The 18506-nt window shown below is 42.1% G+C and overlaps 2 protein-coding genes across 7 annotated transcripts in view; one reads left to right on the top strand and one right to left on the bottom strand.

The window, feature by feature from the left end:
• NBEA (neurobeachin) overlaps positions 1-18506 on the bottom strand; it is an 844329-nt gene that overhangs the window by 231203 nt on the left and 594620 nt on the right. For all 6 annotated transcript variants that reach the window (XM_074959554.1, XM_074959563.1, XM_074959572.1 and 3 more), the window contains one exon: positions 8050-8186. In XM_074959554.1, the coding sequence (XP_074815655.1) occupies positions 8050-8186 (137 nt within the window). The remainder of the gene's footprint in view (positions 1-8049; positions 8187-18506) is intronic.
• MAB21L1 (mab-21 like 1) lies at positions 3396-6871 on the top strand. The gene has a single exon (XM_074943568.1). It carries the CDS (start codon positions 4333-4335, stop codon positions 5410-5412), a length of 1080 nt encoding a protein of 359 aa, XP_074799669.1. The 5' UTR covers positions 3396-4332; the 3' UTR covers positions 5413-6871.

The raw sequence follows: 18506 nt of genomic DNA, 5'->3' as shown, positions 1-18506 counted from the left end.
ACAGAAAAACCCACTCTATAGTTTTATAATTTACTAAAACCACAGCATTTTAAATATAGGATTGCAAAGTGAACAAACTCAGATAAATGCTCAGAAAACATTCCTAAAATGAACAGATTTTACCATGCCAACAATTAAAGGGTTCATTCCTTCATTCATGGATAAAACTTTAAACTGGTGCAATGAAATTAATGGCAGGCTTTAATAATAAATGCAACCTATGTAACATTAAATTTTATATTTTTGCATATTTGCATTAATCACCAAAATGTAACAACTAAGGATAATTATCTACATTGCTCACTTGCTTTTAGGTAAACCTTTACATTTTATTCTAAAGCTTTTGATTCAGGAAAGATACAACCTTAATATTCTATTTTAACATATTGTACTAATAAATAATTAGCAAATTAGCACACCGGCTGAAAGTTCAAGAAATTATTTTGTTTTTAGAAATAGCAAAAATCTCTCTCTCTCTAAAATACAACTTTAATTTAACTGAATTAGTTGGCAGACGAACTAAATTAAATGTAAGGACTTTGGAGTATGTGTCATCTCCCCAGAAAGCAGCAGTTACCATGACAAGGATGGAGGAAAACGCATGCCTTTGTCTGAAGTTTCAGAGTAACAGCCGTGTTAGTCTGTATTCGCAAAAAGAACAGGAGTACTTGTGGCACCTTAGAGACTAACCAATTTACTTGAGCATAAGCTTTCGTGAACTACAGCTCAAATTCGTTAGTCTCTAAGGTGCCACAAGTACTCCTTTTCTTTTTGTCTGAAGTGTTTCACTTTCGGTTTTAAACAACGATGATGTCTAAACTCCACCGGAAGGATTTATTTTTCAGTTGTGTGGAAACAGAGGCAAACAAAAACGAAGTTAATTATTTTTACATTTTCAATGTCTAAAGGAAGCCACGGTGCCCCACGCCGCCAAGGACTAATATTTTGGGGCAGCCACTTAGTAACAGTGATAACGTATCTGCCTGTGTCCTTTTGTGCTGGTTATTGTCAGATCCAGATGCCCAATGGGGGAACGAGATGGAGTAAGAAAACAAGTCAGCAAGTTCATTTTTCTTACTAAGGAAACCTCCGGGAGCTGACTTCACTTTGTCGGAATAGGTCGACTTGGCCTACAGATTTCCCTGCAGCTTCGCACCGGGCTTTCTTCCCCGCAAGTACCAGATTCAGTTAAAGAGCACTCAAATGCACCCAAAACGCCTGCCTACGGTTTCACTTAGGACCCGTTCCCCCTCCGATTCAAGGCAGATTGGCCAATGTCCTCAAGGGAGCTGGATCGGGCCTTTGGAAGCAATTAGGGGCGTCTGGGACTCTCCCCCATCCCCAAGCATGCCTGTGCCTGCTCCTGCTGCGGCCTCTGTTCACAAGAAGCTCTCCTGGGACCCGACGGGGGGTTGACCTGAGCAAGGTGGGTAGGACGGGCTCCTCCATCCGTGCAGCCGGGTCCACCTGGCCACATGTGGATTGTAGAGGCAATCCACGTGGGGGTGGGGATTGCGGCACACGCATTACCCTTCCTGTGCACACGGACCTCGGGGCGGCTTCTTGGTAGAGCGGGGTGTTCTCTCGCTCCTCTCTCCCGCGCACACAGCTGCGAGTGACATGGGCGCAGGGAAGTTGGAACGGCACGTATTAGTGGAGGGGCCAGTAGCGCTGCGGGCAGAGGCGAATACGCAGCCACCGCCACCAGGATGCGAAAAGGGGGGAACTAAAGATAATCGCAGCAGGCGACAGCGATGCTCAGAAAGCATCTTCTGCCCCCTGAATTAGGACAGGGCATGTACAAGGGTGTGGGCAGGGCAGAGGGGCGACCGCGCGTGTGGAGACGAGGAGCGATACGCTGGTTTGTGATGTGAGGGATGAACCGGGGCAGCTGAACGCCCCATTCCCGGGGTTGCAGCCGGCGGCAGCTCCGCTCCCGCCTCCTCCTTGCAGAAGGAGCTGCGCGCCCCCCCTGCCCAGGCCAACGAGCCGCAGCAGCGTCAGGGTCTCGGACCCGGGAGCGTGGCCTCTTGGGGATTTCTGATTTTCAAAGCGCAGTTGTCGAGAGAGCACCGGGGCAAAGCATTTTGCTCCCAAGCTATATGGCTAAATCTGGAAATAATACCCAGCCCGCTCAGCAGAGGGTCAGAGCCTGCCTGCTCACCAGCCTGGTTTTCGTCCCCTGGACATGACACTTTGGATGAAGTGAAGAAAGCTGAAGACTATGGAAAGTAGCTATTCTTTATAAAAATACCAAGAACGTGCTGCGGGCACATTAGGATGCGATTGAGGAGGGGAAAGCTCCTTAAGGGTGAGCTGATGTCTGCAGTTCCTGGGTTAGGAGTCTAAAGACAACCCCGGTTTCATTTTATTCATGAGTAGAAAGTTACAGACGCCCATCAAATTCTTCATGTGGATCAACAGTCCCCGAAATACAGGAGCGTCTGCACTAACGCTACGTCCAGCAAGCAAAGCACAAAATAAACTCTTCCACACCTTGGATACAAACGTTGCCGCATTAATAGGCTAGTGACAGGAAAACGTTAATGGCATAAGACATCCCTCTGCAAGCCGATAGATGTTTCTTAGAAAATAATATCAAGGGACAGTAAATTTAAAAATTAAGAATCTGAGTCATAAATTAAAATTTCTTAAAGACACTAGAGGAAAAAGCGCGTGCTATGGATATAAATCACGTTTATTCTAAAACAAAGCACGGAAGATGCTGCGAAATATGTTTGTCGTTCCAATCTTTGCAAACAGGAGGACCGATTACTGACACTTAAGATACTAAAGAAGAAATTTGTTTAATTATATATCACACACACGAAAATCCAAACTGTCAGATTAGTTATCTGCCAGCATGTCTGCACTCGCTAATGTCCCTCCCGTGTGCACATTTATTAAAACACAGCTTGCAAATAGAGTTCACATTAAAATAAACTGTCCAGATAAGGAGATTAATAGATATTTATTTTGCAACGATGTCCTGAAAGGCATCTGAACATATATGGCGTTGCAATATATTGGTGACATATACCAAATATAAAAATGAAGCTAAGCACTAGCAAATAAGATTTACACTAAGTATCTGCTGCTTCTGAGACTGAATATGAAAACAAACTGTTAGATGCGTTTAGCAAGTGGTATTTCCTTCATACGTTACAAATATATATATTAAAAAACAGGCAGAGAGAATGCAATATCTGCATAACCTTAAAATCGATTATACCTCGTCAGAACATGCTTTAAAACAATTTAATTAGCGGATGCTGTGTAATATTTTATTCCTGCAAACACTACATTGCCGAGAATCTATGGCCTTATACTCTGGCCAATTCATGAGGGGAAAACTTCTGACCTGAAATTACAGACAACTTATCAGGAGAAAAGGACACCATGATTTGACGCCAAGAGCGAGTTAGTGAATTTACGTATCTGTTCTTTAAAGAGTGAATCCTCGTATATAGCTCAGTAGTTGATGGATCTCCATTAATACACCTGCATTCACATTTCAGCCTTAAAGAGACAAACAGGGATTTAGTGCAGAACACCACAGTTTTGCCAAGTCCTTTCAAAACATCAGTACGCTTCAAATTACACCAAAAGCCGAGAGATTCTTCTTGATTTCCAAATGTATAGGTGGCCTGGATGCTTTTCTGCCAGCAGCCGCCTACCTTTAGTTTGTGTATACATATATACGTGTATATATAGCCAAGAGACGGATTAATTAGCCGGGTTTGAGCTGAAGGAGGCTGCAGTGACGAGACCAGTGGCGATTGGCCGCCCGCCTGCCTGGCCCTGCCTTTATAATTTCCACACGAGAGCATCTGGGCTCTTATACTAACCAACAGCCAGCTTCTCCTGACACATACACACACACACAACACACCGACACCCAGCACTTTTCCCACCATCTGATTAACAACCCTGCACACACACACAGTGATTACTACAGGAAAACATAAATACATACGAAGAGGGTTTATTATTTTGACTACTGGAAGCCTTGCTGTGTCTCAGTTCAACTTTTGTTTTTATTGCTGCTGGGGAATTGCCGATCTCAAGGCTTTGCTCTCACTCAATGATCCTTTAAAAAAAGAAAGGAAAGGAAAGAAAAATATCGCTCCCCCCTTCGAGACGGCTGCTCTGAAAAGGCAGGAAGAGAGCATCTGAGCAGCAGTTGCCACAGCGTGTTTTGAAAGACATTTGTTACGTTTCAGAGCGCTGCAGCCTGTTTCCCCTCTGAAGTTGGCTCCAGCCTTAGCAGCCGCATTGGATCCCACAGCCTATTGCGAGACTCCGGTATACAATCCGGATCTCTGCCCCAATATGATCGCGGCCCAGGCCAAGCTGGTGTATCATCTGAATAAATACTACAACGAGAAATGCCAAGCCAGGAAAGCCGCCATCGCCAAAACTATCCGAGAAGTCTGCAAAGTGGTTTCGGACGTACTAAAGGAAGTGGAGGTGCAGGAGCCCCGTTTCATCAGCTCTTTGAACGAGATGGACAACCGCTATGAGGGCCTGGAGGTCATTTCTCCCACCGAGTTTGAAGTGGTCCTTTATCTGAACCAAATGGGAGTTTTCAACTTCGTGGACGACGGCTCTTTGCCGGGCTGCGCCGTGCTAAAGTTAAGCGATGGGCGCAAGAGGAGCATGTCCCTTTGGGTGGAGTTCATCACGGCTTCTGGTTATCTTTCTGCTCGCAAAATCCGGTCCAGATTTCAGACTCTGGTGGCCCAAGCCGTGGATAAATGCAGTTACAGAGATGTGGTAAAGATGGTGGCTGACACGAGTGAAGTGAAACTGAGAATCAGAGATAGATATGTCGTGCAGATCACTCCAGCTTTTAAATGCACAGGGATCTGGCCAAGGAGTGCTGCCCACTGGCCACTTCCCCACATCCCCTGGCCGGGACCCAACAGGGTAGCAGAGGTCAAAGCTGAAGGATTCAACCTTTTATCCAAGGAGTGTCACTCTCTAGCAGGCAAGCAGAGTTCAGCCGAGAGCGATGCCTGGGTGTTGCAGTTCGCAGAAGCGGAGAACAGACTGCAGATGGGCGGCTGCAGAAAGAAATGCCTCTCTATTCTCAAAACCTTACGGGATCGTCATCTGGAACTGCCGGGCCAGCCCCTGAATAATTATCACATGAAGACTCTGGTTTCATACGAGTGTGAAAAGCATCCCCGGGAATCGGACTGGGACGAGTCTTGTCTGGGCGACCGGCTCAACGGGATTTTACTGCAACTCATCTCCTGCCTTCAGTGCAGGAGGTGCCCACATTACTTCTTGCCCAACTTAGACCTGTTTCAGGGAAAACCTCATTCAGCCCTGGAAAATGCAGCCAAACAAACTTGGCGACTGGCTAGGGAAATACTCACCAACCCGAAAAGTTTGGAAAAACTTTAGAGGACAATTAAAATATGGGCCTAACTGATCAGTCTTCTTATTTTCAGATAAAGTTTAAACTTCCTGTTCGAAAAGTCAAATATTTCCACTGAGAATGCTAATAATATTCTCTTTAAAAGGAATATTGCTTAGGCTCCTCACACACACTCACAACAGCAAACACTATGACATGTCTTCATCACAGTTTTGAAATTCCCCCTGAAAAATGTATCTTAACACCCGGAAACAAATTCGGCTGTAATTTAACATGATTGTGACCATTCTGCCTAGAAACGGCACCAATGGATTATAACAAACCCCAGTATTTTTGTGTAAATCCCTCTGTGAGTAAAAGCTATTTGGATATGCCATCTGAACAAAACCCTAATGTACATTTTAATTTGTATCAAATATTGTGATCGCACATTGTCTTTGAAATTGTGGATGTTGGTGTTTTGTGATTTGGTGAACAGAAGTTAAATTGCCATTTCGGATACTTCAGGACATTTTCTGCTAAAGAAGATACCATTTAAAAAGGTAGATTTTATCATGGTACTTTTGTTAATTGTCTTTTGAAGTGTCTGAACTTAAAAGTTTACATTTTTCGTTTCATATATATTGCTTGTTCTATTTCTAACATTCCATAAATATACTTGAAATGTTATTTAAATATATTCAAAAGAAATTTGGATTCTGCTTATATAATAACGCTTGAATATTGGAATTATATATTTGAAAAATGCACTTGAAATACACTGGATAATGACTTTTTGTGATTTAGATTTTAATTTCTGTTGCTGATTTTATTTAATTACAAGCTAATAAATGAAGTAAAATAAATATTGTTAAGCGTTTCAAAACTGGATCAAGTTTTCTATTTGAAAATATGGCCAATGTAATGTTTTGCAAATCATAAGGGAGCAGCCCTTTTCCTACTGACTAGTTTTGTAGGAGAAGAAAATATTGGTGTATTATATGCACCACAAATTCGTGTGGTAATTAACAGAGCAACACTTTCTTCAGGCATCAGAAAATAAATTTACTTTTGAAAGATTCGCTATACCAGGTTAATGTTTCTGCATGGTTTTGAACAGTACTGAGGAAACAAAACACAGCACTGAAGGAGAGGCTACTGAATGAGCCATGAGTCTGATTCCTGACAAAAATCAATATTTTGGAGCAAGTAGTAATAAAGAAGAAAGCAAAATTTACAGGTGAAGAGGTCAAGCCAGTAGCAATAAAATGAAGAACAATATAACTTCCGACCTACAGATCCACTATGGATGTAACAAGGTTGCAAGTTGCATCTGTAGAAATCAACTCCCTGTGTTCAAAGGGCATTCAAAGAGAATAGCATGTGCACATCCATAAAACTGTAAGTGATCACAGACTGTCTGTTCATACTCCAACATATGATTATTCAGAACGTATATTTCCTTAAAATATTTTAAGATTAAAATGCAAAATAATATACACCCAAAATAGCAACGTATATCATTTATTTAGTAACTTAATAGTCAACAAGTGCTGAACTAAGCAAATTGCCGATATAATAATGTCCAGTTGTAAGAACTCATAGTGGGTGGGTATTTGTGATACCATTACAATGGCTATTGTGCAAGAATCTTTTTTTATTTAGTGCTACGAGCACGTTCTGAATGTCAGACATTATTCGTCAATAGAAAACCTGCTTTATTAAAACACATGTTTTCAAAAGCGGTAACTGCGTTTAACTGCGTTTTTAAAAAGTTATCACTGAAAAGCATTTACAGTGAAGGTCTTTTTACAAGAAACAATATTGGAGTGACTTTTAAAAGTATCTCCTGTATTTTTCTCCCCTACTTAAGAAACTTGTAAAATTGTTTTGTGAATGTATAGAGAATAAAGCAAAATAAGAAGTATAAACTACATGTCAGAAAGGTGCCCCATAGATAGATCCCTATAACAATCCCCCACCACATGTATGCTCGAATTTAAAAAAAAAAATCGGATTCAAATTTTTATTCTCAACGCTAATACAGGTCAAATATATGTAAATCGCTCTTAAATTGATTGGATCTACTTCTCTTGCAGATGTCAAGGTGTTTTGTAATATTAAACAATGCAAAAAATTAGATATTTGCCAAGAATTAGCTCTTGTGCTCAGGCCCACATGATAGCCATTTTCTTTTTCAGAAAGAGAACATTAATTTCAGTATTTGAACAGATAACATTTATTAAAACGTGCAGCATTTTCCTATTTAGAAACTAACATTCTTGAAATAAAGGGATTCTATAAAATCCACTGCAAGAGAAAAGCCCATCATTGTGTCTTAGGGGACCGCAGTCTGGGACCGCTGTTACCTCAAGGGATTTCAGAGCAATTGGCTTAACTGCTAAATCTGCCCATGTTCATACAGAGGCATTCAGAGAAAGATTGTTAAAAATGTGCACGCTGTAAGTAATAGAGGATTTGCCATCATTAATACATTTCTCTTTTTAATAAAACACAGTAAAAGCCCACAGGAGTAAGAGGCGTTTGGGGGGAGGAGGGGACCTTCCGCACTCTAGGCTGTGCGTTCCGATTATGTTCTCCGGGCAGTGTTTAACATACAAATCGCGTCCAGACAATGCGTACAGTAAACACACCCAGCCCACGAGGAAACGCACTCTACTCACTTTGGGGTCAATCTTCTTGAAGGCCGGATCATCCTCATCCACCTCGAAGTAGATTTCCGTGGTGGTGATGGAGAGGGTCCCTTTGGCCACTACCACAGGGGCGATGAGCTGTGCCGGCGTGCTGAGAACCACCGGGCCTGCAAGACAAGGGCAGGGGCGTCAGGCCGTAGCAACTCCAGCCGGCCCTCCCCCATTCCTTACTGAATGCAGGCACCCAACAATTCGCCTAATAAAGTCCATTTGTAAGTTGCTTTATATCTTTCTTGCCAGGGCTCACCACTCTGCTCTCTCGTGAGTAGTCTGACAAGAGTTTGTGAGCGGTACGGTGAGACTCCGAGATGAATCAATGACCAAAATTCAGGGGGGCTAGAATGAAAAATTACTGCCCTCAGAAGCGGGTTCCTTCTCCTTTCGTGACCTTCTTATTCCTGATTAACACTAACACTGTTTAGATACAGGAGGTTGCAAGTAGCAGTGACACGTTACATATAGTTCTCAATAAACAGGGTCAGCCGGTTCAGGCGAAGGGAGTCCCAAAAGCTCATAGTTTGCACAAAGTCTGGGGATTCATCTCTAGATATCGGCGCTTTCCTGGGAAAAGCAAATACAGCCGTCTGTACTTTCATAGAAGCCGAAAACATTCCCTTTCATTAGTGTTAACTCCGAGTCTACAGCTTAAATCAGAAGACATCACAAAAGAAAAACAAATAGCCACATGTGATGTCTCAGAAAGCGGCACCCAACGTTTTATACCTTTCCAGCAAGATTTTTATTTCAATGTCTCACCGCTAAGAACTTTAAAAAATAATTTTACCATAACATTTTACACAAAACATAATTCTTTGCCACCCGTGTGTGTGTGTATTGAGGAACGGGGGTGGGGTAATTAGTATTCTAACTGCCAGCCTTTAGGGCGCATTGTGGGAGGTTTTAATTTTAGGAAACCATTTCTGCTTTAATACAAAGAGGCGCTGATCTTTAATCCGAATTCAGTAAATCTGCCGTTAAACTGCTGATGTGATTTAGGAAGCTCACTTATTTTAAACAAAAATAGACTAAATATAAAATTCTCTTACAAGTCCACAACTAACTTGCACGAGGAAATCTATATCTAGACACATGAAGTATAAGTAATAAAGGCTTACTCGACATTTTGGAAACTCAGTGAAACCAAGATATTTTATATATAGCCCTTTTAAAAGCTATTCATCTCACTGTACAAAAAAGAGAGATCCTATTCATGTTTATGCAGTTAAAATGTTCTGTACAAAAATCGGGATCGCGCGCAAGGTGACCATCAGAGCGGTGGATCTCCAGTTGCAATCCGCAGGCACTGCCGAGACTCTCTGTGGTGGGTGAGTGGTGTTTCACACAGGCACACTGGCACGGGCAGGACAAGCTTTGGGCTTGCTCTGCACAACCGCACCAAGGCGAATAGGCACCGGTACAATCTTCTCCTCCTCCCACAATATTTTACATACACACACACACTTTACAATCGGATGGTGCAGCAACACTTCAAATTACACACTTAGCTCAACTTAGTCGTGTATCAGCGCATCTAGCTGTCAGGTGAAACACCCAATTTGAGACTGTGTTGCACAATGTATTGTCATTTCCTTTGCAAGATAAATGAAGGGAAAGGCACGGATTATTGTGTGTACAAGAGGGAATCTAAAACTCACTGTTTCACTGACAGCTTTCAGCAGCCCAGTGTGGCAGGCTAGATAATATTGATACAAACTCTAGTATTCCTTCCTTTTATTGTTTTCTATCTCCTAATAAACCAGTGTAGCCTCTTGAATCCAGTCAGCTGATCTGAATCACATGCCGAGGGTTTGCTTTGCTCCTGTCCCCTTTAGCCTCCATCTTCTCTCCGTTATTCTGCTGGGGGAGCCGAGCCCAGCCGAGCCGCGCCGCTAGGAAACCTGGCCTCTCTGCAAAGGGCAGGGTGATCGATCTGCAACGGCGCTTTAAAGGCTCATCAATCTTAATCTAGGTTGCTCAAGTAATTATGCCCGATTCTGTTGTACGATTACAAGTGGATTTGGGTTTCTATTCCCTAGGCCCCTCTCCTTTGTGTTTATAGAAGGAGGATCTATCTATACGGACAGCAGCTCCCTGCCCTGCAGAACCACTTGCCCTCTTAAGCAGACCATTCCAGCCCCTCTTTTAACCCTTACCCAACAGTACCCCCAGAGCAGCCGTGTTGCCCTCCCTACTCATTATGCTGTACACACAGCAATGGGTTTACGGGCCTTTGTGCTAAAAGAAAACTGCGTTAAGATGATGCATATTGGAAACAACTTGATATTCTATCATTTTAAGGAGGCGTTAGTGGGCCTTACTGAATCCCAGAAGGAAGATCATCTGTTTAATCCAATTACCTCTCTTTCCCTTGTGTTATGCGAATAAAATAAAAACAAAGTTACTAGTATTTAATGGTCAAACAGCCAAAGCCTATCACCAGAAATCTACGACGACAATAGGGGAACATCGTGAGTAGATTCCTATGGGTACGTGTGTGACTGTGAGAGTGTGTGTGTGTGTGTGTGCGCGCACACACACCCACCCACCCCGGTGCTACAAGGCAGGAGGGGTTCACTTCCAAGACTGTGATTTAACTCAGGGATCAGTGAATTTCAGATCCCCCCCCCCCCGAGAAAGCCTCAAAGCGCCTTAAACAGTAAAGTGATTTTGACCAAAAAATAGCGCCCCTGTATTCAAACGACATTCTAAATATGTAGAAACGTAATACAAGCGAGCTATGGAAATACCGTTACGAATAACCTTTATTGTACTTTCTAAGGAAAACGGCTAATGTTTATGAAATATTTTTCCTTCCTCTGAATAAGGTGTAAGGGATTTCTTATTTTGTTACAGGGAAAATAGATTTTATAATTCCTGCCGCCGTCTCTCCTCCCTCCCCCCGAAGACGACACAAAATGAAATATTCAGTCTTATTAGTGTGTCATTTTTACACTAGTCCTTTGGAAATCTCCAATTACAACTTCCAATTCCATAGCACGTTTAAGGAGCACTGAGTCTTTTTGTTGTAGCCTTCAGGGAGCAAACCAGCCACTGAGAGAATACGAAATTAATCCACTACAGCTATAGAGAGAGAGGATTATGTTTTAATCCCCTTTGGGACAGTCTCTGGATTTTAAGGATCCGATATTAAAATGTTTACATAAGGCATAATCAAAATACTGCAGATTTTCCATATGGTACCCAGTTATCTGGAAGCTTTGGGTTCTTTTCCAAAACACAGCCGACCGTCTGGTGAAGCAATAGCGCGGCACACCTGACGCCGGAAAGAGTCCGATGGGCTCGTTCGGTTTTGGACAGATAACGGGCTACGGCTACCAATCGAACCCACTCGCCTTTGGGGCTGGAGAACAGCGCTTTTGGCTTGGAAGCAAATATTCACTTCAAGCACAGTCATAGTAATAAAAACGTGCATAGTAATGAACCCTCCCAGCACATACCAGGATGATATGTGGGGCATTAGGAGGCAGTTAAAAAATGAATATTGCTTATATCTGCTCCTAATGCACGTATATTCAACTGCAACTAAAAATCCGATGCTCCCACCTGAGCTCTAGAAAGACGGGACCTGTTTTCCTGCACTATTTCACTATACAATTTGGGGTTTGGTTGTGGGGTGACAGGCCACCACGCCCTGTTACCTCTAGAAAAGGAGACAAAAAGAAGAGTGGAAATGCTTGTCAGGAATTTGGACGCTTAGAAAGAGAATACTTTTCAAGTACAATTTGGTTGAACATTTCCAACCATTTTGAAGCAGACCAGGGGGCCAACAGTGTAACGGAGGAAACGCAACGAACACTTACAGTTAAGAATTCACTTTAGATCCACAGGTTTTTTAATCGGCTCACGTGTAGGACTTTCCGCCTGGTGTCCCCTGTGGTAGGCACATGTGATTTACATTTCTAAAACAAACGATGTAGCGAATAGACACTTTTAAAAAGTAATATTTGTTTTTTCAAAAGTAAATACTTGTGGGATTGGGCGGTTCCACTGAAAACGCAGAAATCAGTATCTGTTTTTTCCCTTCATTAACATTTTGATATACAGGGAGTTGGTTTCTTGTATTATAAGGATAGCAAAGAAGGTCAATGCAAATGAAAAGTTTTACGAGCTGAGGGACAGCTTACAATTTACAAAACCAACATCGATAAAATTACTTCTCTGGAATCTGGCCTTTTATGAAAGCCCAAAGAGTAACATTCTGAAATATTATCTTAAAGACTTCAGCTTTCTCAGAAGTGCTTTGAGGTGGTTGTTTTTAATGGTAAGAGCTAAAAAGAAGTTGGTGTTTACATTGCAGGTGTATTTGCTAAAACGAGAGTGCCCAATAATTCTTAAATAGAAATATGTTTTTAGTGCACCTGTTGGATTATGAAAAAATATTTTCATAGCTGGCACAGTTTTATAATATAAACCTCAACAGGAACATTTGAGAGTTGAAAACAGTAGATAAAGGAAATTTAATTTGTATGTGGGTAGTTTAAATGGAAAACCTGGTTTTGTATAACTTCAAAAAGCACACCTTTTTGTGTGCCATTTTAATTTGATGACCTGCAGTGCTACATATATAGTATACAATAAAAAAAAAGTTCTGGTATCAACAACAGAGAGAGATTTTATATATATGAAGTAGATTTTGCTATTTTAAAATAAAAACCCAACCTGTTTTTTCAAACATTGTGTTGAGTTGAAAGATGGCATCAGAAACAGTCATGTATCTGAACTGTAAATCTACTATGCTGCTCATCATTTAATTTCTTTAAATCTAAATGTGCACTTGATCTAAACCTCTCAGAAATGAAGTAAAATTTATAAATACAAATAATAATAATTAATGCTTTAATTGTAAAGAGCAAGTAGAGCAAATTGACAATGTTACACTTTAAAATAGTTCTAAAACTAGATATCTGAAATGGGTTCACATTTTAAAATAACTGGTTTAAAATGTGCACTGAAACTTTTTTTAAATTTAAAAAGTAAAAAATCCAAACCCAACTATATAATCACAGAGTAAAGACAGAAGGAGAAGTAGCTTTAGGTACCAGATAAAAAAGAAGGGAAAGGGATTTGGAGTCAAGGGATCCAACAATAATGAGAAAGATATAGATACAGATAGCTAATTAAGCTGTACAAATATAGGGAAATTTATAGTACTGATGTGCAGAATTCAACGATTTAGCCATCTTTGTTCCTATGACTTTTATAAATCTGACCCCAAAAAGCACTATCAGAAAAATTCTTCAGTCAATATCCTGAAATTTCTCACATCAGGAGGTCAGACCTCATTTATTATAAGGTCAGGAAGAAGTGGTAGTTAACTTCTATTCAATGATACATCTTAAAAAGCTAAGGCCAGCTTATAGGACAATGTAAATTCAAATTAAACAGTTTTCAGAGTAACAGCTGTGTTAGTCTGTATTCGCAAAAAGAAAAGGAGTACTTGTGGCACCTTAGAGACTAACCAATTTATTTGAGCATAAGCTTTCATGAGCTACAGCTCACTAAACAGTGTTACTAACAGATTTCAACACACACTAGTATTGACAAACTTGTTGATTGTAAATATAACGAGATTCTAAATTTGACTACTGGGCTTTCTTCTTATCTCTTAATCACCAGTAAACATCAGTTTAATCCTGCCTCCGCACTACAACCCACTAGTGTTTGTCCTTGCCTGCTAACTGACATTTTTTATATTAAGGGTGAGGAAAATTTTATGGTGTTTCTTTTTAATGGACATTATCAAGCTGAACAGATAGACTCCAAATTCTAAAATTTGACCCAAGCTTTTTTCCATTTTTGCACTATTCATGTACTTTAAAAAAATAAAGAACTGATTTTTATGATCTTTCCAAAGGCAACAATGAAACAATTTCAGCAGCTCAGCTCTCATGAGTAGTGTCATAACAACAAACAAATGTATTTGCATGAAGGGTAAAAACAAATTGAAAAAAAAAGGTTTAAATATTTCCATAGTGAATGACATAAACAGCAAGTAAATAATCTTATTTCAATTATAAAAAATACTTAGCATCTCTTTGAAACATGATGGGACAAATTCTTCCATACGGTGTATATGTATGTAGCTCCCATTTCAGTGAGAGCCACATGCATACATCCAAAGGAAGATTTTTGTCTGAAGTATACATCTTCTGGGTATTGTTTAGAGAGAAATGTAAAAGAATGCTATTTTTTCTCTGAAAATGTTGTGCTTTACGATATTCATAGAAGTATTGTCCTGTTTGTATTGTTCAAAATATGGTGTAAGGCATCCATGATATAAGGTTTGATCCAGCTCCCATTTAAGTCGATGGAAAAACTCCATGATTTGATGGTGCAGGATCAAGCTATTGATGAATGAGGTCCTAGAACAGGGAAAATACATTATGAAAACATGCCGAACCATGCACCTGCTGATAACTGTCCAGAGTTACATCACCTGACAAAACTCACGGCTGCAGACCCAGGGATGAGCACTGATCCTCCATTACCCAAGGAAGTATGAAGGCCATCCAAAAGCTATGTAATGGATATTTTGCTGGGTTTGATGGTATTCCACCCAAGCTGCTCAAAGGTGCCTTGGAACCAGTGAACATCAGCCTGCATCAACTATTGTTAAAAGTGTGGGCAACAGAAGTACCAGCTGAATGGAAAGACAGCATCCTAATGTCCCTGTATAAGGGCAAAGTATCTTGCACCAAGTATGGCAACTACAGGCTGATCTCATTATCAGTCCCTGGAAAGGTCTTTGCTCCCCTTCTACTTGGTAGGATTCAGCCACTCTAACAGCCATTGGTGTCCACAGCAATCAGATTTCACCATTGTGCAATCAACAATGGATGCTGTCCTTACCCTCTAGCTTCTCGGTGAAGAATTTAACTGCTTGCTTCATGTAGCATATATCAACATTAAACAGGCTTTTGATCTGGTCATCAGGGCAGCACTTTGGCTTGCACTGAAGTAGCTGGCATTCCAGAAGTTCTGCTAAATCTGGTGTATGATCTTTACACTGGTACCTGTGCAAGAGTGTGCACCGGTTTGTGGCTTTTGCTGTGTTTCTACACAACCCTCACTATTCTCACCCCACACTATTCTGTTGAGCTATCAACTGGATATTAGGACTTGCCACTCCACATGTTGGAATCAAGATTGGCCAAGAAGGGTTCACCAACCAAGACTACACTGATGACACTGCCCTGCTTGTGGAGACATAAGAGAATTTCAGCCTTGCCCTCCAAGGTCTCCAATATGCCACCTAAACTTTGGGATTAAAGTCTCATGGCAGAAGATCAAATTTCAGAATCTTTGGGGTGGGCCAGCAGACCCTCCAATGCACAAAGGGATGAGTATCATGGAGACCACTGTTGAGTTCATCTACCTAAGCTGCAAACAGAGTTCAAATGCTCACAGCAAACCTGATGTTTTTCGAGGAACAGGTCTCACTGCCTCCTGCATGAAGTCCAGGTCTTGCTTATGGATGCAAAAATATTTTCATTGAAACCATGGGCGGCGGGTGAACCAGCCATTGGGACAGGCTAGCTCCCGGCCCCTTCCCTTCTTCCCAAGGCTCCTCCCCCTCTCCTTCTGCCCCTTCTCCACCACCGGAGCCCAGATCACCTCCACTGCGGCTGGTAGCTCCCCTGCCCGAGCCCTGGGCCACCCGAACACCCCCAGAGCCCACAGACCCAGAGCGCCAGGCGGGTGGGGCTCAGCCTCCCCCAGTCTATGATACCCACTGTCCATGGCTGAGACAAAGTTCAGGATCTATCAGATCTTTCTATTATCTGCACTGCTAGATGGCTAAGAACCTGGATCTTCTTATAGACAGACATGGAGCAGCTAGAAATTCCATATGTGCTGCCAGCACCAAATCCTGAGCATAAAGTGGTTTGACTTTGTGCAAAATTTCAGAATCTCACAGAGATCTGACCTTCCTTCAGTCACTCATTATATTCAAAAGCAGCATTGCATGCTTGTCAGCCATGTCACCAGAATGGACAAAAACACCCCAGACACATCAGGCTCTAGAATTCTCTAATGATTCGCGAAGGGTTGTGTGCCCTGACCCCACCTGGTTCTGCCCATGCAGCTGTCTCAGAGATTCGTGGATTTGCAGGATTGTGCCAGATCTGAGAACTTCACTACAAGATGTCTGGTGCAGCACCTTCAACCATGGTCACTCTGGCTAGCGCAGTGGTTCTCAGTAGACTGTGTGTGTTTGATAATCATGCCTATTGTGTGCTGGGCTCACTTCAGTCAAGCACTTTTTCCCCACCACAGTGGAAACAACCAATGGCCTGTCTAAAGGACCACCACTTCAACAATTTATGGGGCCAAGCTGAAGTATGTTTTGTCCCACTGATGCAGTTAAAGCATGGTTCCAATTTGTGTGTAGATGAGATCTTAACAATGTCCTTGAACTGAGCAAAAGCCTTGAACAGTTCACATGGACTTAGCACAGTTCAGGGACATGGTTAAGATTCTGTTTCAACTGCTGCCAGATGATCCTGTATCAGTGATTGCCAAGACTGTACTTAATCATTTGCATCTGGCCAGAAGCTTGTAACTATTCAAGATTTGGAGCTCACTGTCATGATTCATGCATTTATCACCTCGAGATTAGACTAATACAGTGTGCTTTGCATGAAACTTCACCTTCAAACCCTACGGAGACTGAGGCTGGGACAAAAAAGAGCAGCTTGCTCGTTGAGCAGTATGACACCAATGTTCCATGCTGACTGCTGGCTTCCAGGGAGAGTTGAGGATGTTGTTTTTGAACTTGAAAGCCGTAAATGATCTGGGACCTACCTATCTGAGAAACAACTTCTCTTCTTTTGTGATACTATTACAATTCTCTGTGAGGAATAATAAAAGATGCTCATCAAAAAGTGACAAGGAAAAACTTCACCTGTGTGTGGGAAAAGGGAGAATGGCAGCGAAGGCGGCATTATGCTACATGGCAACCTGCCCTGGATCAGAAACTGAGTCTAACAACAAATAGACACAAGATCAAACACCTAACATACCATGTGGCAATAACTTTGATGGGTTGTACCTGCTTCTGAAGAGCTATCTGTGGGGTCTGTCTTTTACTTTGGCAACAGCAGTATAGCTTGTCATGCCAATACATTTACTGAATTGAATCAAATTGTGAGGACTTCAGCTTTGGAGTTGTGAAAGAGCCCATTCCACTACCTTCAGGCCGTGTGCAAGGTTCTTATTTCCTCCAGTTGTGGAGAAAGAAAGGGTAAGATGGCAGAGGGATAGTAAGCTCAGGGAGTGTGGGGTAATTTGACTGCTTACTTGCTGTGTGCATGTTGAATTTTGGGGAAGGAAATGAGCTGTAGAATGTGTATGTTATATATTATGTACATGTTTGTAAAGGTGTCCAGGGTATAGTAGAGTCACTATTTCAAATTTATTTTAAACGGAAAAAGTTGTAAAAGGGCACACCATTTCCCCTTGGCAGACTAACTTTAGGGGACTGTCCATGCAGCAGCTTTACTTTACTGACAGTTGTTTTTGAACACAGTTGATGCTTGCATGATTTCCTTGACCAGTGAGAACAAAGATTTTGTTGGAGACCCATTGCAGGCAGACTGTGCTGCTACCTCCTTGACTACTTTGTATAAAACAATGTTCAGAAAGAAATTCCTGTCCATACTGGTCAGTAAAACTGCGAATATAGTAACTTAACTACTGTTTAAACACAATTGTTGCTAGCATAATTTCAGATTTAGGTCACAGCCCTGCAATCTAATCTGTGTAGGTAGATTCTTACACCTGCATGGAGCCCAATGAAGTTGTTGGGGCGTTGCCTGTGCAGATCAGAGTGCATGAGGCAAGGCTATAGTTTGGATAGGGCCTAGACCAGGGATTGGCAACTTTTAGCACACAGCCCATCAGGGAATTCCGCTGACAGGCCAGGACAGTTTGTTTACCTGCAGCGTCCACAGGTTCGGCCAATCGCGGCTCCCACTGGCAGCAGTTTGCCGTTCCAGGCCAATCGGGGCTGCGGTAAGCGGCGTGGGCCGCGTGCCAAAGGTTGCTGATCCCTGGCCTAGACAATGCAATGACATAATGAGTGCCCTGAGACAGTGATTCTTGGGGAGCTGAGAGGCTTTGCTTGCTCATTTGCAGAGACAGTATTAAAACAACCCTGCACCCATCAGAAGAAGGAGAATGGTGTCCCCTAGAATCCTGGCGATCTACGAAGGATGGGAGAGCCTTAAGGACATGAAAAGCTGTCTCAGTATCCTAACCCTGAAAATAAGCCCAGAGTAGCCGGCTAGTCAGTTGGAAGTCAGGTACAGCAAGAAATCCAGCTGCCATTTTAGGAGTTAGGGACCCCAGCCGCCCAGACATCAGTCCACGAGGGAGCTCAGTATCCAAAATGGGTGGATAAGAAT

The sequence above is a fragment of the Natator depressus genome, chromosome 1, assembly GCF_965152275.1.
Source record: "Natator depressus isolate rNatDep1 chromosome 1, rNatDep2.hap1, whole genome shotgun sequence".
NCBI lineage: Eukaryota > Metazoa > Chordata > Testudines > Cheloniidae > Natator > Natator depressus.
The sequence above is the reverse complement of the archived record's forward strand: the minus strand, read 5'-3'. Positions and strand labels throughout refer to the sequence as shown.

What these genes read in the sequence shown, in the direction of transcription:
- MAB21L1 (XM_074943568.1), top strand. Translation starts at nt 4,333, where the DNA reads ATGATCGCGGCCCAGGCCAAGCTGGTGTATCATCTGAATAAATACTAC.